The sequence below is a fragment of the Myotis myotis genome, unplaced genomic scaffold (genome assembly GCF_014108235.1).
Source record: "Myotis myotis isolate mMyoMyo1 unplaced genomic scaffold, mMyoMyo1.p scaffold_m19_p_50, whole genome shotgun sequence".
Lineage (NCBI taxonomy): Eukaryota > Metazoa > Chordata > Mammalia > Chiroptera > Vespertilionidae > Myotis > Myotis myotis.
In genome coordinates, this window is record NW_023416358.1 from 759,306 (window position 1) to 786,878 (window position 27,573).

Here is a 27,573-nt window from a genome sequence, read left to right on the forward strand (position 1 = left end):
GGCCAGTCCATGATTCTCTCTCCTTATGGATGTTTCTCTCTCTCTCTCCCTCTCCCTTCCGCTCTGAAATCCATAAAAATCTATTTTAAAAAGAAATACAAAAACCGCACTGGACGGTTGCATTGGTAGATAACAGACATTTCTGGAAATTCGATGCATGTCTGAACGATGCTGTCGGTTCAGGACTGGGGAGATGGGAGGAGGACCCTTGGGTCAGACTCTGGGGGTGGCAACTCCCATACTTTTTATTGTATTTTTTTAAAAATATATATATTTTATTGATTTTTTACAGAGAGGAAGGGAGAGGGACAGAGAGTTAGAAACATCGATGAGAGAGAAACATCGACCAGCCGCCTCTTGCACGCCCCCCACTGGGGATGTGCCCGCAACCAAGGTACATGCCCTTGACGGGAATCGAACCCGGGACCCTTCAGTCCGCAGGCCGACGCTCTATCCACTGAGCCACACCGGTCAGGGCAAGTCCCACACTTTTTAAATCAAAGGCCATGACCTTCACTGACCGTGAACTGGGGAGATCAAAGGGTGTTTGCGAGCAGAGGGGGTGTTTGCAGTCCCAGCGGGGGATCCGTTTGCCACCCTTTCCCTGAAACTTGACCTTTGATGAAACGCATCTCCTGCCTCCTCATTAGCTGAGGCCTCTTCTTTCATGGGGCCCAAGGGGGGTCCTCGTTAATTGTCAGCCACTGAGTCAGGGTCCTGGGGTGCTGGGGTCCTGGGGTGCTGGGGATCTGGGGGTCCTGGGGTGCTGGGGGGCTGGGGTCCTGGCGGGCCCGGGGGACACATCAGTAGCTGCCCCAGGAGAATGGCTCCCTGTTCCAGCACCCACATCCCTGCCCTGGGGTTGAAAAAAATATGTTTAAATGTATTTTTTTATGGATTTCAGAGAAGAAGGGAGAGGGAGGGAGGGAGAGAGAAATATTAATGATGAGAGAGAATCATGGCTCAGCTGCCTCCTGCACGCCCCCCACTGGGAATGGAGCCCACAACCCGGGCAGGTGTACCCTTGACCGGGAATCGAACCCGGGACCCTTCAGTCCGCAGGCCGACGCTCTATCCACTGAGCCACACCAGCCGGGGCCCCTACCCCCATGTTCAAACTGGACGTTTCACACTTTGTTATCTTTACGGCGTTTCCCCTGGAATCGGCCCATCTCCCCGGCTGTGTTTAGCCGGAATCACCCGGTTTATTTATATCCAGAAATGCCAAGTCATATGATTTGAAAAAAAAAAACACCAAAAAAACAAAACATGTATTACCTCTGACAATCCCTTTGGGGGTTTATAGAAATCAGAGAGAGATGAGCAGCTTGGGGTGACCTGATAAGAGAGAGGTTTCCTGATATTGGGGTGTGTGTGGGGGGGCCGGGGGGAGCCCCCCCAAATTGATGTGTCCACGTCCTGACCCCCAGACCCGGGGAACAGAACTCTGGGTCAGGGTGGGCCTCCCTCCAAGGACAGGGTCCGAGTCAGACACAGAAGAGCCCTGGCTGGTGTGGCTCAGTGGGTAGAGCGTCGGCCTGCGGACCGAAGGGTCCCGGGTTCGATTCCCGGTCAAGGGCACCTGCCCGGGGTTGCGGGCGCGATCCCCAGTAGGCGGCGTGCGGGAGGCGGCCGGTCCATGATTCTCTCTCATCACATGGATGTTTCTCTCTCTCCCCCTCTCCTTTCCTCTCTGAAATCAATAACAATATATATTTTAAAAAATAAATAAAAATTCAAAAAAAGAAGAGAAAAAGGATTGAGAGACAGAAGAGGAGAAGCCACGTGGAGATGGTGGCAGAGACGGGAGGGAGGCGGCCACTGACCCATGGATGCCTGGAGCCCCAGGGAGAGGATGGATGGATGGATGGCTGGATGGATAGATACATAGACACATAGATCGGTAGGTAGGTGGGGGGGGTAGAGAGAGAGAGAGAGAGAGAGAGAGAGAGAGAGAGAGAGAGACATCAATGTGAGACACACACATGGACCGGCCCCTCCTACATGGGCCCCCGACCAGGGCTATTGAAGACTTCCTGATGGAAGGTTGACCAGATGTGTTGACAAAAAGGACGTTCCCAGGAAAGGCCACCAGGGGGCAGGCGTCCGTGGTTGCCATGGCGACGGGCGTCCGGTGTCTGGGGCCCTGACGTTCTGAGAGAGGCCGGGAGAAGGGATGCCATGCACTTCAGTGTGTGTGTGTGTGTTGGGGGGGGGAGGCGAGGACGGTCCCAAATAGTGTGTCTCCACCCCCCACCCCCACCCCACAGATTTGTCCAATCATGGATTTCCCAGGAAACGGGTGGCGAAGTGTATTCTCTTGAATAACACACATGATCCCCGTCATGGTGGGCATTTGCCCAGCTCTTGCTGTGTCTAAGAATTTAGATGGATTGGATTATTTAAATTAATGGCCTCCCGTTACAGGTATACCATTATTGTAGATTGATTGATTGATTGATTGATTTCAGAGAGGAAGGGAGAGGAGGAAACATCAATGATGAGAGGGAATCCTTGATTGGCTGCCTCCAGCTCATTGGACCGAGCCCGCAACCCAGGCGTGTGCCCTTGACCGGAATCGAACCCGGGACCTCCTGGTTCCTAGGTCGATCGATGCCCAACCACTGAGCCACACAGGCCGGCCGGGTGTGGGTACATCATTATTACCCAAAGTTTTCTGTCTGGCCGAGGACTTGCAGCCACGGGTCTGCAGGGCAACGAGGCCCTGGGCTGAAGAACACCCCAGATTCTGTATCCTCGGCACCAAGGGGGGGGGGGGGTTTGGGGGAACCTGCTCTCACGCCGGTTTTCGGGGAGGGGTTCAGGGTTTTATCTGCGTCTCTGCAGCCCTGGAAGGAAGCGTTGAGTCACCCCCTTCTGGGGGAGGCAGCCATGACCTTCAGGGCGCCTTGGGGAGCCAGGGCTGCTCACTGGACTGTGTCTGCCTCCAGGAAATGTCAGACTTAGAGGTTCAGTGCCCTTCTCACGGGGTTGCTACCCGTCTCCGCTAGACGAACCCCCCCTCCACATGCACCCCACATCCCAGCCTGCAGAGAGATCCAGGTTTGCTTTTCAAAGGCTCAGGGACCCAGGCTCTGGTCCAAATGTCACCCCTTAATTCGAGCAGACAGGCTGCCCCCCAGCGTGGAACGGAAGGGGCCTGGTTTTCCAAGACGTGTTGACTCCACGCTGCCAGGAAGAATCTGGGCTCCGGCCCTGGCCGGTGCGGCTCAGTGGACGGAGCGTCGGCCCGAGGGCTGAAGGGTCCTGGGTTCGATTCTGCACGCCCCCTATTGGGGATCGAGCCCACACCCCGGGCATGTGCGCTTGTCCGGGAATCGAACCCAGGACCTCCTGGTTCCTAGGTCGGCGCTCTAACCACTGAGCACACTGGCCAGTGCCCCCCGCCCCCTTTTTCCCGTATTTCCAGCCTCAGCCAAACCTCCCCTGATGAAAACCAAGCAACGGGCCTGGTTAGGAGACGCACAGCACAAGCGGCGCGTGTGTCTCTATTTTATCTTACTTAATTTTAATTTAATTTAATTTTGTTTTTTTAATATATTTGTACTAGAGGCCCCGGTGCATGAATTCGTGCACGGGTGAGGTCCTGCTGGCCTGCCCCGATCCGGGCTGGCTGGAGAGGGGCGCCCCGCCCCCCGGTCGAACTCCCGTTCGAGGGGACAATTTACATATTAGCCTTTTATTCTATAGGATTGACTTCAGCGAGGAAGGGAGAGGGAGAGAGAGAGAGAAACATCGATGATGAGAGAGAATCACGGACGGCCGCCTCCTGCACGCCCCCTGCTGGGTACCGAGCCCGCAACACGGGCCTGTGCCCTTGACCGGGATTCGAACTCGGGACCCTTCCGTCCGCAGGCCGACGCTCTACCCACTGAGCCACACCGGCCTGGCCAATTTTATTTTATTTTTTGACTTTCTGCATATTCGGATGAGAAAAGAAATGAGACATCTCAGAAATCAGTACACACACACAGAAAATGAGGCCAGAAATAGACGCCGTCGCGCACGTTCCCCAATTAAGGCCCCAACGAGGCGCCTGTGTGAGTCAGAGGCGAATCCGAAGGCGCAATTAGCTGGGCTTTGGCAAACACGGCGTCTTTGCAAATGGGGAAATCGCCTGTTTTGGGGAGCTTTAATTTCCGCCGGATCCGCCCGGAGTGGGGGTGCGGCGACTCACGGAGGTTGGATGCCTTGGGAATCCACCCCATGTCCTAACTCGTAGATTCGGGCCTCTCTCTCTCTCTTTTTAAATTTAAATTATTGGGACCTGGCCGGTGTGGCTCAGTGGGTAGAGCGTCGGCCTGTGGACTGAAGGGTCCCGGGTTCGAATCCCGGTCAAGGGCACATGCCCGGGTTGCGGGCTCCATCCCCAGTAGGGGGCGTGCAGGAGGCGGCCGGTCCATCATTCTCATCATTGATGTTTCTCTCTCCCTATCCCTTTGTCTTTCTGAAATCAATAAAAACATGATTATTTTTAAAAATATATATATTTTATTGATTTTTCACAGAGAGGAAGGGAGAGGGATAGAGAGTCAGAAACATCGATGAGAGAGAAACATCGATCAGCTGCCTCCTGCACGCCCCCCACCGGGGATGTGCCCGCAACCAAGGTCCGTGCCCTCGACCGGGAATCGAACCCGGGACCCTTCAGTCCGCAGGCCGGCGCTCTATCCACTGAGCCACACCGGCCAGGGCTACCTGGCAATTTCTGTTAAATTTCTTCGTCTTCGTCCAAGAACGCCGCCCCGTGCATCCCGCTGCCTGAGGCCGCCAGGACGCCCCGGGGAAGGTCAGAGGCCGAAGGGACGAGGGAGCCACTGGCCCTCAGTTCGGGCGAAATAATCGTCCCCCGTCGGGTACAGATTGTGCCGCGAGGAACCCGTTGGACACTGATTTCTTTCGAACTCAGTGCAGCGTCCGTGTTCATCTCTGTCGGGCGCGTCGTCTCGGGTGTGTGGCTCAGGGGTTGAGGGTCGTCAACCTGGGAACCAGGAGGTCACGGTTCGATTCCCGGTCGGGGCACCTGCTGGGGTTACGGGTTCGATTCCCGGTCGGGGCACCTGCTGGGGTTACGGGTTCGATTCCCGGTCGGGGCACCTGCTGGGGTTACGGGTTCGATCCCCCATCGGGGCGTCGACGAGAGGCGCTGATCGATGTTTCTCTCTGTGTCTCTCTTCCTTGGTCTCTACAATCAATCCTAGAGAATAAAAGCCTGATATGCTAAGTGTCCGGTCGTCCGTTCAACCGATCAAAGCGTAATATGCTAATGATATTCTCAGGCCGCTCAAATAGTCGCTGTGACGTGCACTGACCACCAGGGGGCAGACAGTCGACCGGTCGACCAGTTGCTATGACGTGCACTGACCACCAGGGGGCAGATGGTCGACCTGGACCCTTTGGGGGACGTCGGAGAGCCGGTTCCAGCCCAATCCCGCAGGCCAGGCCGAGGGACCCCACTGGTACACGAATTTGTGCACCGGGGCCTCTGGTAAAAATATATTCTTGCGTGAGCATTAAAAAGAGAAAATTCAGCCCTAACCGGTGTGGCTCAGTGGATAGAGCGTCGGCCTGCGGACTGAAGGGTCCCGGGTTCGATTCTGGTCAAGGGCATGTACCTTGGTTGCGGGCACATCCCCAGTGGGGGGCGTGCAGGAGGCAGCTGATCGATCTCTCTCATCGATGTTTCTGACTATCCCTCTCCCTTCCTCTCTGTAAAAAAATCAATAAAATATATTTTAAAAAAATTAAAAAATTTAAATATATATATTTGTATTAATTTCAGAGAGGAAGGGAGAGAGAAAGAGAGAGAGACATTCATGAGGAGAGAGAATCATGGACCGGCTGCCTCCTGCACGCCCCCTGCTTGTTGGGGATGGAGCCTGCAACCCGGGCCTGTGCCCTTGACCGGGAATCGAACCTGTGACCCCCTGGTTCCGAGGTCGACGCTCTAACCACTGAGCAACACCGGCCTGGCGATTTTTTCATAATTTTTTTCGATCGAGGAGCCTGCGCTTTGCACACAGACACGCACCCCTCCAAGCTCTGACCTGGATGGGTCCAATCCGATCTGTCCTACAAGGGTCACTGGTTTTATCCCCCGGGGCTGAGGATCCAAAGGTAATCGGATTACGGAGACGGCTGAGCTGTGTTGGGCGTCGCTGGCACAGAGGGTTCAGCCTGTGCCCAGGGCCGGGGGGTCGGAGGGGGGGGGGGTAGGGGGGTGGCTTGCAGGGCGCACAGAGCTCGGATCATGATGCATCCAGATTTGCTAATGGCAGGCAGCCAACCCCTGAGACAACAACGATTAATCATAATGACCTCTGTCTTCATGGGCCAAGATGATGGCTTGTGACCGGCCGGTGTTGCTCAGTGGGTAGAGCGTCGGCCTGCGGTCTGAAGGGTCGCAGGTTCGATTCCCAGTCAAGGGCACAGGCCCGGGTTGCGGGCTCCATTCCCCAGTCGGGGGCGTGTGGGAGGCAGCCGGTCCATGATTCTGTCTCATCGTGGATGTGTCTCTCTCTCTCTGCCTCTCCCTTCTTCTCTGAAATCAATAAAAAAATACATATTAAAACGAACACCACAGGCAACGGACATGGTGAATGTCACCCAGAGGCCCATGTGTGACCAGGGTGCAGAAATAGCTCCCAACCCCATATTTTTGTTGCCTCCTCTGAACTGGATTGAATTCACAAATGCCTCCTTTGTGCAAGAAAGAGACAATGGTGGCAGCTACAAGGACTGGTTTTCACAGCCCGGCGGGTCGGGTCTCATTTGCACTCCTCGGACCCGGGAGAGAGTGTGCGCGCATCATCCCAGCGACCCATCACGGATAATCACCAGCCCCAGGTGCCCAGGGTGTGGGCCTGGTAGCGTGTCTCGCGAAATACGCTATTATCTCCTGACCTGGCTTAGAAAACATCTCACATTTATTTATATTTTCAATTTCTTTCTTTTTCAAATTACATATTTCTTTTTTTTTTAAATTTTTTTTTGGAATTTTTGTGAGTTTATTTTGAGCCAGAACATAGGTCTTATTTTTGCGTGTCCTCACTGGAGGATATTTTTCCCATTGATTTTTATTTTCATTAATAATGAATTAATTTTTAAATATATTTTATTGATTTTTTACAGAGAGGAAGGGAGAGAGATAGAGAGTTAGAAACATCGATGAGAGAGAGACATCGATCGGCTGCCTCCTGCACATCCTCCTACTGGGGATGTGCCCGCCACCAAGGTACATGCCCTTGACCGGGAATCGAACCCGGGACCTCTCAGCCCGCAGGCCGATGCTCTATCCACTGAGCCACACCAGCCAGGGCTCCGTTGATTTTTTTTAGATAGAGACACACACAGAGAGAGAAACGTCGATGTGAGAGAGACACACATCCATTGGTGGCCTCCTGCACGCGTTCCGACCAGGGCCGGGGGTTGAGCCTGCAACTGAGGTACATGCCCTTGACCGGAATGGAACCTGGGACCCTTGGGTCCGAGGGCGGATGCGCAATCCATTGAGCCGAACGGTCGAGGGTGGAAATACCTAACTTGTGGATGGTTCCTTCATGGTGGTGCCAATCGTGACGAGCACCAAAATTATAAGAAAGAAGAAAAAAAGAAAGAAAAAAAGAAGCCCTGACCGGTGTGGCTCAGTGGGTAGAGCGTCGGCCTGAGAACTGAGGGGTCCCAGGTTCGATGCCGGTCGAGGGCATGTACCTGGGTTGCGGGCACATCCCCAGTGGGGGCTGTGCAGGAGGCAGCTGATCGATGTTTCTTTCTCATCGATGTTTCTAACTCTCTATCCCTCTCCCTTCCTCTCTGTAAAAAATCAATAAAATATATTTTTTTAAAAAAAGATGGATATGTTTTTTAACAGGAATTTTCAGGGTCAATGTTGGTGTGAAGGTGGAGCCCTTCCTTCAATCTTTCTCTTTCTCTCTTTTTCCTTAAATATTTTTATTGGTGTCAGAGAGGAAGGGAGAGGGAGAGAGAGAGGAACATCCATGATGAGAGAGAATCACAGATCGCCTGCCTCCTGCACGCCCCCTAGTGGGGATCGAGCCGGCAACCCGGGCGTGTGTCCTGACCGGGAATCGAACTGTGAGCTCCTGGTTCGTAGGTCGACGCTCAACCCCTGAGCCACTGACTTCGTGGTATTGGTCATCTTTGATGGTGCCTAAAATTGATGCTGATCTGCGCCTTAAACCATGTTTAATAAGATCAGAATAAAAGGTGTTGTCTAAGAACCCAAAGCTCAAATGTGCCTGATCTTATTTTCCGAGTAATAAGGGCCTGTTAGCTTAGCAAAGCACATCATCTCTATCATTATCACCACCATCATCACCATAATCATCATCACTATAATATTCATCACTACCATCATCAATATCGCTATCATCAATATCATCATCACCATCACCATCAGCAGCATCATCATCACCAACACAAGTATCACCATCATCATCATCACCGTCATCATCATCATCGTCATCATAGTCTCCATCCCCATCATGATCACCATCACCATCTCTGTCATCACCGGGATGACCACCTGCATCAGCCCTGGGATTGTGTTCATCACCATCACCATTGTCACCATTATCACAATCACCTACATCACTGTCATCATCAATCGTGTCATCACCATCATCATCATCACCATCACCTTCATCAGTCATCATCAATAGCACCATCACCATCATCATTACTATCATCATCAATATCACACTCACTATCATCATCATCACCATCATCACCATCAACATCACTATCACCATCATCATCACCATCATCACCACCATCATCATCACCATCACCATCATCACCACCATCAACATCACCATCATCATCAACACCATCACCTTCATCAGTCATCTTCAATAGCACCATCACCATCATCATTACTATCATCATCACCAACATCACCATCACTATCAACATCATCATCACCATCATCATCACCATCATCGTAATCATCTCCATCATCACTATCATAATCATCATAACCATTATCACCACCATCAACATCACCATCAATATCAGTTACTATCATAATCATCACCACCACCATCTCCATCAACACGAGCACCAATATTATCACCATCATCTTCATCATCACCATCACCATCAACATCTTCACCACCATCATCACCATCACCATCACCATCACCATCACCACCATCACCATCACCATCACCATCACCATCACCATCACCACCATCACCATCATCACCATCACCATCACCATCACCATCATCACCATCACCATCACCATCACCATCACCATCATCATCACCATCATCACCATCACCATCACCATCACCATCATCACCACCATCATCACCATCACCATCACCATCACCATCATCACCACCATCATCACCATCACCATCACCATCATCATCATCAACATCACCATCATCACTATCACCACCATCTCCGTCAACACCAGCACCAATATCACCATCATCTTCATCACCACCATCATCACCATCACCATCGACATCATCACCATAATAACCACCATCTCCATCATCTCCTTCGTTCCCATCAGCAGCATTACCATCACCTTCATCATCACGATCAATTACCAGCACCATCTTCACGATCAGCCCCATCATCGTCGTCATCATCATCATCATCATCACTGTGTTTCTGAGAGGACAGCCTGACCCAGGGGGACCTTTTCCGTCTCTTTCCCTCTCTTCTTTTATCCCCGAAAGACACTGATCTAATGCTTTTTTGGGGGGGAGGCTATGGGGGGGCCTTGGGAGCATTCTTGGTGACCCAGAAACAACGAACAGTGATGACGGACCCTTCTCCTGGGACCGCCTCTAATGGGTCTGGCTTGAGCCTCCGGAACAAATATATTCTTTGTTGAGCTGTCACTCCCTGGCTCCTTGGGAATAAATCGATGAAACTTGAACGGAACGTGGTTTAATTTTCTCTCCGTTTAGTTTCCCTTCCACAAGCCAGGGTGTCTCTCTCTGGAGGCACCTTCTGTCCTGAACCGGCTTGAGCTTAGAAATGCGCATTTCTGTCAAGTTGTCCTTCTGGGGACAAAAAAAAAAAAAAATTATAATAAAAAATGCCAGAAGTAAGGGCTGAGCCATCTGGAATCGCAAACACGCCCTTGGCCCCACGGACTCATTCGGAAATAATGGCTTTGGCCAGGTGGTGTGCATCTGTGAGACTGAACTCAGAAGCGTCAGAGAAGGCGTCCCCCCATCCCCCTAGCTCCCCCCAAAAGCTGTGCTGGAGACATACACTAGGAAAAAAAGGTGGAAGAAAAAATGGAAAACAATTCTGTTTAGCCCGGCCAGTGTGGCTCAGTGGTTGAGCGTCGACCTAGGAACCAGAAGGTCCCGGGTTCGATTCCCGGTCAAGGGCACATGCCTGGGTTGTGGGCTGGATCCCCAGCAGGGGGCGTGCAGGAGGCGGCCGGTCCATGATTCTCTCTCCTCAAAGATGTCGCTATGACGTGCACTGACCACCAGGGGGCAGACAGTCGACCGGTCCATCAGTTGCTATGACGTGCACTGACCACCAGGGGGCAGACAGTCGACCGGTCCATCGGTTGTTATGACGTGCACTGACCACCAGGGGGCAGACAGTCGACTGGTCCATCGGTTGCTATGACGTGCACTGACCACCAGGGGGCAGACAGTCGACCGGTCCATCAGTCGCTATGACGTGCACTGACCACCAGGGGGCAGACAGTCGACTGGTCGACCAGTCGCTATGACGTGCACTGACCACCAGGGGGCAGACAGTCGACTGGTTGACCAGTCGCTATGACGTGCACTGACCACCAGGGGGCAGACGGTCAACTGGTCGACCAGTCGCTATGACGTGCACTGACCACCAGGGGGCAGACAGTCGACTGGTCGACCAGTCGCTATGACGTGCACTGACCACCAGGGGGCAGACAGTCGACCGGTCCATCAGTCGCTATGACGTGCACTGACCACCAGGGGGCAGACAGTCGACTGGTCGACCAGTCGCTATGACGTGCACTGACCACCAGGGGGCAGACAGTCGACTGGTCGACCAGTCGCTATGACGTGCACTGACCACCAGGGGGCAGACTGTCGACCAGTCGCTATGACGTGCACTGACCACCAGGGGCAGACAGTCGACCGGTCGACCAGTCGCTATGACGTGCACTGACCACCAGGGCTCTCGTACATTCAGGGAAAAGGGTTTAATCGTTCAGGGCACCTGTCACAATTTGGCACTTTGTCACCCAAAGATTTAAGGCAGAATCTTTCGGTCTCAGGGGGTGACACCCAGAGTGTCTTTGGCTGCGAGACTTCCCGGGAAAGACACCCCCACATCTCATAAGCTATTGGGGAACGGCTCCCCGAGATCAGGCGGGTGTCAAACACGCAGACCCGAGATCCCTCACAGCCCTGTCCCCCTCAAAAAAGTCCGTCGACGGGGGGAGCAGCTATTCCGAGAAGGGGTCCCGTGTCCGGTCTCGGATGCCCGTCATCTGGCAACTCCTGGCCCAGAGTTCTTGCTGCAGGTGTGGGTCGTACGTGACGGCCAGGGACCTGGAGTCTTTCTCGTTGTACAGGTAGCGCCCGCCCACCCCCTCCAGGTCGGGGGTGACGGCTGCGTAGATGGAGGTCCAGGCTCCTTCGTCGGGGGTCTGTGGGGAGGAGGAAGAGGGGGGTGCAGGCCATCAGTGCTCAGAGCAGGAATTGGGGTCCTCAGCTCATGTTCCTGCTGGTGGGTAAGACTTAGCATCGTCCTGGGTCCACCAACCCACGTGGGAGGCTGGGGGGTGGGCCACCTCGCCGACCCCACGTCGAGGGCGGGTTTGTGTTCATTTATTTTTATTTTTATTTTTTAAAATATTTTTAATTGATGTCAGAGAGGAAGGGAGAGGGAGAGAGAGAGAGAGAGAGAGAGAGGAACATCCACGATGAGAGAGGATCATGGACCGGCCGCCTCCTGCATGGCCGCTACTGGGCATCGAACCCGCAACCCGGGCCTGTGCCCTTGAGCGGGAATCGAATCCGTGACCTCCTGGTTCCTAGGTCGATGCTGAACCACGGAGCCACACCGGCCAGGCCATTTGTTCATTTTGATAAGCAGATGCGTATATAAATTCATGATGTTGCCCTGTCTTGTGTGGCTCAGTGGGTAGAGCGTCGGCCTGCGGACTGAAGGGTCCCGGGTTCGAATCCCGGTCAGGGGCATGTACCTGGGTTGCGGGCACATCCCCAGTGGGGGGCGTGCAGGAGGCGGCCGATCCATGATTCTCTCTCCTCATGGATGTTTCTCTCTCTTTTCCTCTCAATTAAAAGATAATAATAATAATAATAATAATAATAATAATAATAATAAAGATTCGCCGGACGTTTACCTTGAAGAACAACCAGCCGAACAGCTTCTTGACCAGACGGGTGCCCCAGAACACGTGCTTGTAGAGGTCCGTGTCGACCACGCCGGGGTCGGCCACGTTGGCGGTCACGTGGCTGCCCTGGGCGGCCAGCAGCCCCTGGAGGTGGTAGGTGAAGAGGACCAGGGCCAGCTTGCTCCTGGCGTAGGCGCCGTGCGGGGAGTAGCCGCCCCTACGAGAGACCAGGGGGAGGAGTCGCCCCGCGGCCGGTTCCTGGCCAAGTCCGAGTTCTAACCTCCGTCCTACCCACGCTAAGGCCGCTCAGCTGCTCGCTGTGACGTGCACTGACCACCAGGGGGCAGACAGTCGACCAGTCGCTGTGACGTGCACTGACCACCAGGGGGCAGACAGTCGACCAGTCGCTGTGACGTGCACTGACCACCAGGGGGCAGACGGTCGACCAGTCGCTATGATGTGCACTGACCACCAGGGGCAGACAGTCGGCCGGTCGACCAGTCGCTGTGACGTGCACTGACCACCAGGGGGCAGACGGTCGACCAGTCGCTATGATGTGCACTGACCACCAGGGGCAGACAGTCGACCGGTCGACCCGTCGCTATGACGTGCACTGACCACCAGGGGGCAGACAGTCGACCGGTCGACCAGTCGCTATGACACGCACTGACCACCAGGGGCAGACAGTCGACCGGTCGACCCGTCGCTATGACGTGCACTGACCACCAGGGGGCAGACAGTCGACCGGTCGACCAGTCGCTATGACACGCACTGACCACCAGGGGGCAGACAGTCAACCGGTCGACCAGTCGCTATGACACGCACTGACCACCAGGGGCAGACAGTCAACCGGTCGACCAGTCGCTATGACGTGCACTGACCACCAGGGGGGAAACAGTCGGCCGGTCGACCAGTCGCTATGACGTGCACTGACCACCAGGGGGGAAACAGTCGGCCGGTCGACCAGTCGCTATGACGTGCACTGACCACCAGGGGGGAGACAGTCCGCCGGTCGACCAGTCGCTATGACGTGCACTGACCACCAGGGGGGAGACAGTCCGCCGGTCGACCAGTCGCTGTGACGTGCACTGACCACCAGGGGGCAGACAGTCCGCCGGTCGACCAGTCGCTATGACGTGCACTGACCACCAGGGGGGAGACAGTCGGCCGGTCGACCAGTCGCTATGACGTGCACTGACCACCAGGGGCAGACAGTCGGCGGGTCGACCAGTCGCTATGACGTGCACTGACCACCAGGGGGCAGACAGTCGACCGGTCGACCCGTCGCTATGACATGCACTGACCACCAGGGGGCAGACAGTCGACCGGTCGACCAGTCGCTATGACGTTCCCCCTCCCCATGTCCATTGCAACCGCCTGCTGCACTCCCAAGGGGTGTTTCCTGTCCTTTTAATTTTTTATTTTTAATACTAGAGGCTTGGTGCACGAAATCCGTGCACTTGGGAAGGGGATCCCTCAGCCTGGATTGCGACAGGGTGCAGGCCAGGCCGAGGGACCCCACGGGTGCACGATGTGGGCCGGGGAAGGACCATGGGAGGGCTCCAGGGCGTGTCCGGCCCGTCTCGCTCAGTCCCGATCGGCTGGACCCCAGCAGCAAGCTCACCTACCGGTTGGAGTGTCTGCCCCCTGGTGGTCAGTGCACGTCATAGCGAGTGGTTGACCGGCCTTAGCATATCATTAGCATATTACGCTTTGATTGGTTGAATGGCTGACTGGTCGACTGGACACTTAGCATATTAGGCTTTTATTATATAGGATTTTGTTCATTGACTTTGGGGAGAGAAGAAGGGAGATAGAAACATCGATGATGAGAGAGAATCATGGACCGGCTGCCTCCTGCCCGCCCCCTACTGGGGATGGAGCCCTCAACCCGGGCCTGTGCCCTTGACCGAGAATCGAACCCGGGACCTCCTGGTTCACAGGTCGATGCTCTAACCACTGAGCCACGCCGGCCAGGGCCTAGGTGAATGAGTTTTTAAACGATTCCGCCGTCCCATTTCCCGGGCTGTTGGATGACTGCCTAACAGCTCTCGGAAGACACCAGAGGCAAAGCGCATTCTTCAGCCTCGCCACGTGCGAGATGATGGCGATTATCAGCGTGTTGGTCTGCAAGGCTTTCCACGAAGGCTGAACGGGCCGCTGTGGGCAATGAGCTTCAACGTGGGATTGGAAAACAGTTAACCAATGAGCCGATACCGTCGTTATAATTATCACCAGGCGGCGGGATCGTCAAAAAAATGGGTGGTGTGCCCTGGCTGGTGTGGCTCAGTGGTTAGAGCATCCGCCCCTGCACCAAGGGGTCTTGGGGTCAAATTCCCCGTTGAGGGCCACATACCTGGGGTGCAGGTTCAATCCCTGCTCCCGGTCAGAGTTCAGAGTGCAGGGGGGGGGGGCAACTGATTGATGTGTCTCACATCAATGATTCTCTCTCTCTCTCTCTCTCTCTCTCTCTCTCTCTCTCTCTCTCTCTCTCCTCCCCTCACTCTAAAAAGTTAACGGAGACCTAGCCAGTTTGGCTCAGTGGATAGAGCATCGACCTGCAGACTAAAGCGTCCCGGGTTCGATTATGGTCAAGGGCACAGGCCCCAGTTGCGGGCTCCATCCCCACCCAGTAGGGGGCGTGCAGGAGGCGGCCGATCCATGATTCTCTCTCATCATGGATGTTTCTCTCTCTCTCCCTCTCCCTTCTTCTCTCTGAAATCAATAAAAAATATTTAAGCCCTGGCCAGTTTGGCTCAGTGGATAGAGCGTCAGCCTGTCGACCGACGGGTCCCAGTCAAGGGCACAGGCCCGGGTTGCAGGCTCGACCCCCCCAGGAGGGGGCGTGCAGGAGGCAGCCGATCCGTGATTCTCTCTCATCATCAATATTTCTGTCTCTCTCTTGCTCTCCCTCCCTCTCTGAAATCAATAAAAATATACTTTAAAAATAAAAATGTCAAGGATTGGGGAACATATCCGCCAGTGAGGATGAACAAAAACAAAAAGAAAAAGCAAAGAAAAAGGTTGATGACATGAATGACCATCGATCTGGTCAGGAGGGCAGAGCCTGGAGTGTCAGAGTGTCTGCAGGGCCAGGTGACATTGAATTGCAGCATCGCTGTCAGGACGGATGGACGGGGGCCTGCCCCCTGCACCCACCTGCCCTGAAGGTCGTCCAGGGCCAGCTCCCCGACGTAGTGCGTCGCCGAGGACATGCTCACCACCCGGGCGCTGCGGCCAGGGCGCCCCGACTCCCTCAGGGTGTCCAGGAGCAGGTTGGTGAGCAGGAAGTGACCCAGGTAGTTCAGGCCGAAGTGTTCCTCAAACCCGTCTTCCGTCTGCCTCTGGGGGACCATCATCACGCCGGCTGGGGACACAGGGAATTGGGGGAGCGTGAGCTGAGACAGGGTGAGGAAGGCCTGTCCCCTCTGGATCGGTGGACCTTCCACAGGAGACACCAGGATCCAGGCTTCCCTCGCTGCCCAGGGTTCATCTGGAAGGTCGCCCGGAAAGACGTCCGGTCTAATTAGCATTTTATGCTTTTATTATTATAGACTAGAGGCCCGGTGCACAAAAATTTGTGCACCTGGGGGGGTCCCTCAGCCCGGCCTGTGCCCTCTCACAGTCTGGGACCCCTCGGAGGTGTCCACTTGCTGGCTTAGGCCCCCTCCCCAGGGGATTGGGCCTAAGCTGGAAGTCAGACATCCCTCTGGCAGCCTGGCAGCCCTCGGGGGATGTCCACTTGCTGGCTTAGGCCCACTCCCTGGGGGATCAGGCCTAAGCTGGCAGTCAGACATCCCTCTGGCAGCCCGGGAGCCCTTGGGGGATGTCCACTTGCCAGCGGGGCGCAGGCCTAAACTGCAGTCGGACATCCTTAGCGCTGCTGAGGAGGCGGGAGAGGCTCCCACCACCACCGCTGTGCTGGCAGCCGTCAGCCTGGCTTGTGGCTGAGCAGAGCTCCCCCAGTGGGAGCGCACTGACCACCAGGTGGCAGCTCCTGCATTGAGCGTCTGCCCCCTGGTGGTCAGTGTGTGTCACAGCGACCAGTCATTCCCAGTCGTTCTGCTGTTAGGGTCAATTTGCATATTACCTTTTTATTATATAGGATAGAGGCCCGGTGCACAGATTCGTGCACCGGTGGGGTTCCTCAGCCTGGTCTGTGCCCTCTCACAATCCGGGAACCTTTGGGGGATGTCGGAGAGCCGGTTTCGGCCCGATCCCCGCAGGCCAGGCCAGCCCTCCCTGCCTCTTCCCTCTGAGATTCATCAGTCTGTTCCTTGTTTCCATGACTGTGCATTGAGCGTCGGCCCCCTGGTGGTCAGTGCGCGTCATAGCTACTGGTCCAACGGTTGAACAGTTGTTTAGGCTTTTATATATATAGATTTTTTTAAAAAATATATATTTATTGATTTCAGAGAGGAAAAGAGAAGGAGAGTTAGAAACATCAATCATGAGAGAGAATCATTGATTGGCTGCCTCCTGCACACCCCTCACTGGGGATTGAGCTTGCAACCCGGGCATGTGCCCTTGGCAGGAATCGAACCCGGGACCCTTCAGTCCGAGGTCTGATGCTCTATCCACTGAGCCAAACCAGCCAGGGTGCTTATTTTTTTGTATATTATTTTAAGGGAATGTTTAGCCCCGGCCGCTGCTGCTCAGTGGTTGTGCATCAACTTACGAACCAAAGGTTCAGGGTTCGATTCCAAGTCAGGGCACATACCCGGATTGTGGGCTTGATCCCCGGTAGGGGGCGTGCAGGAGGCAACCAATCCTTCTCTCTCTCTCTCTGTCTCTCTCTGTCTCTCTCTCTCATCCTTCCGCTCTGAAATCAATAAAAATATATTGTTAAAAATCCTATATAATAAAAGGCTAATATGCAAATAGTCCCTTCCACTAGGAGTTTGACCGGGAGTTCGACCAGGGGATGGGGCCAGCCAGCCAGCTGCCCACAGCCCCTCCCTGCTGCCAGCCCAGCCCCATCGGCCCGATTGGGGCCGGCCGGCCGGACCCCTCCCTTGCACGAATTCGTGCACCAGGCCTCTTGTCAATAAAATAAAGTAATCGACCTCTGGGATTGGTCAGAGCTCACCATTGTTGATCAGCACGTGGAGAGGCAATTTCTTCTCCTTGAACGTGAGGACGAATTCCCGGATGGACCGCATGGACGCCAGGTCGCAGTAGGAGAACTCCACTGAAGAGACGAGAACGCCCGGTTATCTTCCCAGCATCCCCAGGGGCTAGGCCAGGGGTTCTCAACGTTCTTAACGCCGCGGCCCTTGAACACAGCTCCCCATGCTGTGGGGACCCCCGACCATAACATTATTCTCGTGGCTGCGTCATCGCTGTCATGTGGCTGCTGTTATGAATCGTCATGGAAACGTCTGATCTGCAGGATGGATTTTCATGGTGACACATGGAACACCATGAAAGCTCAGTGATCAATCACAAAAACAATATGTGATTATAGATGTGTTTTCCGACGGTCTTAGGCGACCCCTGGGAAAGGGGCGTTCAACGCCCAAAGGGGCCAGGACCCACAGGTTGAGAATCGCTGGGCTAGAATGACAACAATGTCACTCAATTGCTTGGGGTTCTTATATGACAAAGATATTGGGATGTAGGTCCCTTGATTGGGGTCCTTATATGACAAAGATGTTGGGGTGTGAGTCCCTCAATTAGGTCTCTTATATGGCAAAGACGAGATTTCACTTCATTGATTGGGTCTCTAATAAGGCAATGATATTGGGATGTCACTCGACTGATTGGGGTCCTTATATGGAAAGATATTGGGATGTCACTCAATTGATTGGGGTCCTTATATGGAAAGATATTGGGATGTCACTCAATTGATTGGGGTCCTTCTATGGAAAGATATTGGTATGTCACTCAATTGATTGGGGTCCTTATATGGCAAAGATATTGGGATGTCACTCAATTGATTGGGGTCCTTATATGGAAAGATATTGGGATGTCACTCAATTGATTGGGGTCCTTATATGGAAAGATATTGGGATGTCACTCAATTGATTGGGGTCCTTATATGGAAAGATATTGGGATGACACTCAATTGATTGGGGTCCTTATATGGAAAGATATTGGGATGTCACTCAATTGATTGGGGTCCTTATATGGAAAGATATTGGGATGACACTCAATTGATTGGGGTCCTTATATGGAAAGATATTGGGATGTCACTCAATTGATTGGGGTCCTTATATGGAAAGATATTGGGATGTCACTCAATTGATTGGGGTCCTTATATGGAAAGATATTGGGATGACACTCAATTGATTGGGGTCCTTATATGGAAAGATATTGGGATGTCACTCAATTGATTGGGGTCCTTATATGGAAAGATATTGGGATGTCACTCAATTGATTGGGGTCCTTATATGGAAAGACATTGGGATGTCACTCAATTGATTGGGGTCCTTATATGGGAAAGATATTGGGATGACACTCAATTGATTGGGGTCCTTATATGGAAAGATATTGGGATGACACTCAATTGATTGGGGTCCTTATATGGAAAGATATTGGGATGTCACTCAATTGATTGGGGTCCTTATATGGAAAGATATTGGGATGACACTCAATTGATTGGGGTCCTTATATGGAAAGATATTGGGCTGTCACTCAATTGATTGGGGTCCTTATATGGAAAGATATTGGGATGTCACTCAATTGATTGGGGTCCTTATATGGAAAGACATTGGGCTGTCGCTCAATTGATTGGGGTCCTTATATGGGAAAGATATTGGGATGACACTCAATTGATTGGGGTCCTTATATGGAAAGATATTGGGATGACACTCAATTGATTGGGGACCTTATATGGAAAGATATTGGGATGTCACTCAATTGATTGGGGTCCTTATATGGAAAGATATTGGGATGTCACTCAATTGATTGGGCTCCTTATATGGAAAGATATTGGGATGACACTCAATTGATTGGGGTCCTTATATGGAAAGATATTGGGATGTCACTCAATTGATTGGGCTCCTTATATGGAAAGATATTGGGCTGTCACTCGATTGATTGGGGTCCTTATATGGAAAGATATTGGGCTGTCACTCGATTGATTGGGGTCCTTATATGGAAAGATATTGGGATGTCACTCAATTGATTGGGGTCCTTATATGGAAAGATATTGGGATGTCAATCAATTGATTGGGCTCCTTATATGGAAAGATATTGGGCTGTCACTCGATTGATTGGGGTCCTTATATGGAAAGATATTGGGCTGTCACTCGATTGATTGGGGTCCTTATATGGAAAGATATTGGGATGTCAATCAATTGATTGGGGTCCTTATATGGGAAAGATATTGGGATGTCACTCAATTGATTGGGGTCCTTATATGGAAAGACATTGGGATGTCACTCAATTGATTGGGGTCCTTATATGGAAAGACATTGGGCTGTCACTCAATTGATTGGGGTCCTTATATGGAAAGACATTGGGATGTCACTCAATTGATTGGGGTCCTTCTATGGAAAGATATTGGGATGTCACTCAATTGATTGGGGTCCTTATATGGAAAGATATTGGGATGTCACTCAATTGATTGGGGTCCTTCTATGGAAAGATATTGGGATGTCACTCAATTGATTGGGGTCCTTCTATGGAAAGATATTGGGATGTCACTCAATTGATTGGGGTCCTTCTATGGAAAGATATTGGGATGTCACTCAATTGATTGGGCTCCTTATAAGGCAAAGATATTGGGATGTCATTCAATTGATTGGGCTCCTTATATGGAAAGATATTGGGATGTCACTCAATTGATTGGGGTCCTTATATGGAAAGATATTGGGATGTCAATCAATTGATTGGGGTCCTTATAAGGGAAAGATATTGGGATGTCACTCAATTGATTGGGGTCCTTATATGGAAAGATATTGGGATGTCAATCAATTGCTTGGGGTCCTAATATGGGAAAGATATTGGGATGTCAGTCAATTGATTGGGTCCTTATATGGGAAAGATATTGGGATGTCACTCAATTGATTGGGGTCCTTATATGGAAAGATATTGGGATGTCAATCAATTGATTGGGGTCCTTATATGGGAAAGATATTGGGATGTCACTCAATTGATTGGGGTCCTTATATGGAAAGACATTGGGATGTCACTCAATTGATTGGGGTCCTTATATGGAAAGATATTGGGATGACACTCAATTGATTGGGGTCCTTATATGGATAGATATTGGGATGTCACTCAATTGATAGGGGTCCTTATATGGAAAGATATTGGGATGTCAATCAATTGATTGGGGTCCTTATATGGGAAAGATATTGGGATGTCACTCAATTGATTGGGGTCCTTATATGGAAAGATATTGGGATGTCACTCAATTGATTGGGGTCCTTATATGGAAAGACATTGGGATGTCACTCAATTGATTGGGGTCCTTATATGGAAAGATATTGGGATGACACTCAATTGATTGGGGTCCTTATATGGAAAGATATTGGGATGTCACTCAATTGATAGGGGTCCTTATATGGAAAGATATTGGGATGTCACTCAATTGATTGGGGTCCTTCTATGGAAAGATATTGGGATGTCACTCAATTGATTGGGGTCCTTCTATGGAAAGATATTGGGATGTCACTCAATTGATAGGGGTCCTTATATGGAAAGATATTGGGATGTCACTCAATTGATTGGGCTCCTTTATGGGAAAGATATTGGGATGTCACTCAATTGATTGGGGTCCTTATATGGAAAGATATTGGGATGACACTCAGTTGATTGGGGTCCTTATATGGAAAGATATTGGGATGTCACTCAATTGATTGGGGTCCTTATATGGGAAAGATATTGGGCTGTCACTCAATTGATTGGGGTCCTTATATGGAAAGATATTGGGATGTCACTCAATTGATTGGGGTCCTTATAAGGCAAAGATATTGGGATGTCAGTCAATTGATTGGGGTCCTTATATGGAAAGGTATTGGGATGTCACTCAATTGATTGGGCTCCTTATATGGAAAGATATTGGGATGACACTCAATTGATTGGGGTCCTTATATGGCAAAGATATTGGAATGTCACTCAATTGATTGGGGTCCTTACAAGGCAAAGATATTGGGATGACACTCAATTGATTGGGGTCCTTATATGGAAAGATATTGGAATGTCACTCAATTGATTGGGGTCCTTATATGGGAAAGATATTGCGATGTCACTCAATTGATTGGGGTCCTTATATGGGAAAGATATTGGGATGTCACTCAATTGATTGGGGTCCTTATATGGAAAGATATTGGGATGTCACTCAATTGATTGGGTCTCTTTTTTAAAATATATTTTATTGATTTTTTACAGAGAGGAAGGGAGAGGGATAGAGAGTTAGAAACATCGATGAGAGAGAAACATCAATCAGCTGCCTCCTGCACACCCCCCACTGGGGATGTGCCCGCAACCAAGGTCCATGCCCTTGACCGGAATCGAACCCGGGACCCTTCAGTCCACAGGCCGACGCTCTACCCACTGAGCCACACTGGCTAGGGCTGATTGGGTCTCTTATATGGCAAAGATGAGATTTCACTCCATTGATTGGGTCTGTAAGATGGCAATGATATTGGGATGTCACTCAAATGACGGGCCCCTTATATGACAAAGATGTTGGGGTGTCAGTCCCTTGATTGGCTTCTCTTCTAGGGCAAAGAGGGGGTGTCAGTCATTTCACTGGCGTCCTCGTATGGCAAAGATTAAGAATCTGCAAATCACGGAATTTCTTCTATTACCAGCGATATTTTCCCATTGATTTTTAGAGAGAGAGAGGGCGAGACAGAGAGAAACATTGATGGGAGAGAGACACCTCGATGGGCTGCCTCGTGCATGCGCCCCGACCAGGGCCCGGGCCGGGGAGGAGCCTGTAATCCCGGCACATGCCCTTGACCTGTAATCGAACCCGGGACCCTTTGGTCTGTGGGCCGACGCGCTACCCACTGAGCCACACCGGCCGGGGCCCGGCAGATTTTTTTTTTTTTTCCGTGACACATTCCTGCTCTGAGTCTTCGCCGACTGACTCTCCCCCCGGAATCTGGGGCCGGATTTTCACAGAAGGACAGCGTGTCCACTCCGATATCCTCGCAGCCGACAGCCCGGCTAGATGGTCTGGGACTCCGTGGTCGGCCAACCGCGGCTCGCGAGCCACCGGCGGCTCTCTGGCCCCCTGGAGCGTGGCTCTTCCTAAGCCTTAGGAGTCCCCTCATTCAGTGAATCACAACGTACCTGCCTATAGAGTTTTAAAAAATTTGGGGCCAATCAATTGAGTGACATCCCAATATCTTTCGAAATCTCAAAAGAGATTTCAATCGTCGTCCTGTTGATATTTGGCTCCATTGACTAATGGGTTTCAGACTCTGGGTCACGATTTGGGCTCTGTGTGTGGGGGGGACATTCCCCAAGGGACTCAAGGTGCCTCTGACTCACTGAAACAAGCAGCTGTGACTATTCTTCTCCATCCTGCCTCCTCCTGGGATGCCCCCCTCTGCCTCCCCCCTGGCTCAGGGCTGTGTCCCCCGTCCTGTTCTGTCTGGAATGCAATCGCCCTGTCGCTCAGAGAGGTTTAAATTGCAGGAGGCGCCTCGCTGAGTCACCCTCTGCCTCTCCCTGTGGGTTTTCTCGACGAGGAGCATGTGATGGTGGCGCATAACACCTGCTCACGATATGGCCTACATCTGGGATCCCGTTTGCCGGGAAACGGAGATGAATTGGCTTTGAGCAAAGAAACCCAGGTTGTGTCGGAGAGAGACAGAGAGAGAGAGACAGACAGACAGAGAGAGAGAGAGAGAAGAAATCAGGAAATTCATTCTCTTCCCCTTTTGTATGCATTTTGTCTCAAGAGCCTGGTGTCTGTGTGTCTGTGTCTGTGTCTGTGTGTGTGTGTGTGTCTTCTCTTTGTGTAGCTGAATTAATTTAAAAATATATATATATTTTTTTATTCATTTCAGAGAGAAGAAGGGACAGGGAGAGAGAGAGAATCATGGATCGGCTGCCTCCTGCACACCCCCTACTGGGGATGGAGCCTGCAACCCGGGCGTGTGCCCTTGACCGGGAATCGAACCCAGGACCTCCTGGTTCCTAGGTCGAAGCTCAACCTCTGAGCCAGGCCGGCCTGGCCGTACCCTATTCTTCGTCCAGCCAACAGGGAACTTCAAACACACCCCTTCTCGGATCCCCTGGCCCCGAATGCTGATAGGAAGGCGTCAGACAACAATTGGTCTTCCACAGGGAAATATAGGTTGTCCGAAAACTCACGCAAGATTTGCATTCTGCATGAGCATTCACAGCAACAACGAAAAAATAAATAAAAGCCTGATTGGACTCGGTTTATTGAATCAGATTCTAATATCTGTTGCCCTTGGATGTCAATCCCTTCGATTCGATCAGCATCACCAAGGACCAATGATGGCCCAGGAGCAGGGACAGGGAAGACCAATGAAGACCGCGGGTTTGCGTCTGTGCCAGCAGAGCCGTGGAGGCCATGGACCCAATGTGCTATTTCATATATAAACCCTAGACTGTCTGCTTTATGAATCAATAAAAAATTTACAATTTTTCATTATAAACCTGCGTTTTCTATCAAAATGACTTCTTTCGTGAATTTTGGGACACCCTTTATATATATACACTATATACATATCCCATGTTCAAAGGCTGTTAAATTTCAACAAAAGAGTGTGTATGTGCCAGCAGAGCCGTGGAGGCCACGGACCCGATGTGCTGTTCCATCCATAAACCCTAGACTATGTACTTGATGAATCAATAAAAAAATTACAATTTTTATTATAAACCTGTGTTTTCTATCAAAATGACTTCTTGCGTGAATTTGGGGACACCCTTTACAACCAGCTCTCGGAACTAAGGAAATGGGCGGGTAGCTGCTCTCCCCAAGGACATCACGGGGAGTGAGTCAGAGAACATGACTCAGGAGCTAGAGGCTGTGGATTCACATAAGACTCCCAGGAGGGTGTCTCCGGGGCCAGGAGGGTGTCTCCGGGGCCAGGAGGGTGTCTCCGGGGCCAGGAGGGTGTCTCCGGGGCCATGAGCTGTGCATGGGGCTCCCACCGGCCGGCCGGTCAGAACAGCCGTCCCACCTGCGGGCTTGGCCCCGGAATGTTCTGGACACTCACCTGCCACCACGGGGGGAGCCTGTCCCGTCGGCCAGAGATTCTACACAACAGGGTCCACCTGGTTTGGTGAGAAATCACCTCCCATACGACGTACGGACCGATTTCAGGGGGCCTGGTGGGAGCTCATACAAGTTGGATCTCTTTGGGGTGAGAATCTGACATTTAAAAAAAATTTAATAAAGCCCTAGCCAGTGTGGCTCAGTGGTTAGAGCTGTCGGCCTGCGGACTGAAGGGTCCCGGGTTCGATTCCCAGTCAAGGGCACATGCCCAGGATGTGGGCTCGGTCCCCAGTAGGGGGCGTGCAAGTGGCAGCCGATCCATGATTCTCTCTCACCATGGATGTTTCTCTCTCCCTCTCCTCCCTTCCTGTTTGAAATCAATAAAAATATTTTTTTAAAAAATCCTTTATAATAACAGGCTAATATGCAAATCGACTCCTTGACCGGGAGTTCCACCAGGAGTTTGACCAGGCCTTCCCCAACCTGATCGGGGGTGGGGCCCGCTGGCCAATCATAGAGGCCCGTCCCCCAGACGCCCCCTAAATCGGCCCCAATCGGGGTGAGCAGGCTGGACACCACCTGTGCATGAATTCCTGCACCAGGTCTCTAGTTTAAATATATATTTTTATTGGTTTCAGAAAGGAAGGGAGAGGGGGAGAGAGAGAAACATCCATGATGAGAGAGAATCATGGACCGGCCGCCTCCTGCACGCCCCCTACTGGGGATCAAGCCTGCAACCCGGGCCTGTGCCCTTGACGGGAATCGAACCCTGAACTGCTGGTTCATAGGTCAGTGCTCAACGGCTGAGTCATGCCGGCCGGGTTATCATGTCTTCTTGGCACAGTCTGTCTGGCTCCTGCACGGAACAGAGCATCTATGTATATGAACGCCTAAGCCCATTCGACTGTATGATGAGTAGCTATGACGCGCACTGACCACCAGGGGGCAGACACTCCGACCGGTAGCTATGATGTGCACTGACCACCAGGGGGCAGACACTCCGGCCAGTAGCTATGATGTGCACTGACCACCAGGGGGCAGACGCTCTGACTGGTAGCTATGACGCGCACTGACCACCAGGGGGCAGACACTCCGACCGGTAGCTATGACACACACTGACCACCAGGGGGCAGACACTCCGACCGGTAGCTATGACGTGCACTGACCACCAGGGGGCAGACACTCCGACCGGTAGCTATGATGTGCACTGACCACCAGGGGGCAGACGCTCCGGCCGGTAGCTATGACACACACTGACCACCAGGGGGCAGACACTCCGACCGGTAGCTATGACGTGCACTGACCACCAGGGGGCAGACACTCCGACCGGTAGCTATGATGTGCACTGACCACCAGGGGGCAGACACTCTGACCGGTAGCTATGACACACACTGACCACCAGGGGGCAGACACTCTGACTGGAAGCTATGACACACACTGACCACCAGGGGGCAGGCACTCCGACTGGTAGCTATGACGCGCACTGACCACCAGGGGGCAGGCACTCCGACTGGTCGCTATGACGCGCACTGACCACCAGGGGGCAGACGCTCTGACTGGTAGCTATGACGTGCACTGACCACCAGGGGACAGATGCTCTGACTAGTGGCTATGATGCGCACTGACCACCAGGGGGCAGACGCTCCGACTGGTAGCTATGACGCGCACTGACCACCAGGGGGCAGACATTCCGACCGGTAGCTATGACGCGCACTGACCACCAGGGGGCAGACGCTCCAACTGGAAGCTATGAACTGCACTGACCACCAGGGGGCAGACATTCCGACCGGTAGCTATGACGCGCACTGACCACCAGGGGGCAGACGCTCCAACTGGAAGCTATGAACTGCACTGACCACCAGGGGGCAGGCACTCCGACTGGTAGCTATGACGCGCACTGACCACCAGGGGGCAGACGCTCCAACTGGAAGCTATGAACTGCACTCACCACCAGGGGGCAGACATTCCGACTGGTAGCTATGACGTGCACTGACCACCAGGGGGCAGACATTCCGACCGGTAGCTATGACACGCACTGACCACCAGGGGGCAGACACTCTTACCGGTAGCTATGACGTTCACTGACCACCAGGGGGCAGACATTCCGACTGGTAGCTATGACGCGCACTGACCACCAGGGGGCAGATGCTCCAACTGGAAGCTATGAACTGCACTGACCACCAGGGGGCAGACAACGCAGGAGCTGCTGAGCTTTGGTGACTTGGCAGCTGTAGTTCTCGGGTGACACACCCAGAACCACAGAGGAGGGATCCCGATTCCGGGGTGCTTCCCCCGAGAACCGCCCTCTCGCCATCCGGGACCCCTCGGGGGATGTCAGGGAGCCGGTTTCGGCCCGATCCCCGCAGGCCAGGCCGAGGGACCCCACCGGTGCCCGAATCCGTGCACCAGGCCTCTCCTGACTCGATAATTACCAATGAGACGCTGAAGAAGTGCTTTGATGAATTTAATGACAGGCCTTTTAAAGGAAGAGCCAGAAAATGCAAAAAAAAAATCTAATGAAAAACATACATCATGATGGAGCTATTCACCCGGGGGCAAGGCATTTAGATTTCCTTCCTTTCAGAAATTAATTACGGAGAGAGAGGCCTGTGGACTCAGAGCGTCTCCTTCTGCCTTCAATTAGGGCTTAATTTTCTCTCCCCGGGACAAAGCGCCCGTTCCATGATCCACGCTCTCGTGGTGACGCTTCCTCTAATCTCAGCTCAAAAAAAAAAAAAAAATGGATTCGTCCGGCTGGTGGGGCTCAACCCATGAGCATCACCCCGTGAACCAGGAGGTCCCGGGTTCGATTCCCGGTCAAGGGCACACGCCCGGGTTTCTGGCTCCATCCCCAGTTGTGGGGCGTGAGAGACACACATCGATGGGTTGCCTCCTGCACGCGCCCCGACCAGGGCCCCCGGGCCAGGGAGGAGCCTGTAACCCAGGTCCGTGCCCTTGACCTGGAATCGAACCCGGGACCCTTCAGTCTGCAGGCCGACGCTCTAACCACTGAGCTACACCGGCCAGGGCTGTTTTTCTT

General features: G+C 52.5%; 1 protein-coding gene across 1 annotated transcript in view; it reads right to left on the reverse strand.

Moving 5' to 3' along the window:
• Window positions 1-11,199: 11,199 nt before the first annotated feature.
• The window catches only part of DHRSX (dehydrogenase/reductase X-linked), a 36,180-nt gene continuing 19,806 nt past the window's right edge, over window positions 11,200-27,573 (reverse strand). The window contains exons 4-7 of the mRNA XM_036311148.1: window positions 17,469-17,570; window positions 15,539-15,746; window positions 12,389-12,596; window positions 11,200-11,668 (exon numbers count right to left, since the gene is read on the reverse strand). Coding sequence (XP_036167041.1) covers window positions 11,465-11,668; window positions 12,389-12,596; window positions 15,539-15,746; window positions 17,469-17,570 — 722 coding nt within the window. The 3' untranslated portion in view covers window positions 11,200-11,464. The remainder of the gene's footprint in view (window positions 11,669-12,388; window positions 12,597-15,538; window positions 15,747-17,468; window positions 17,571-27,573) is intronic.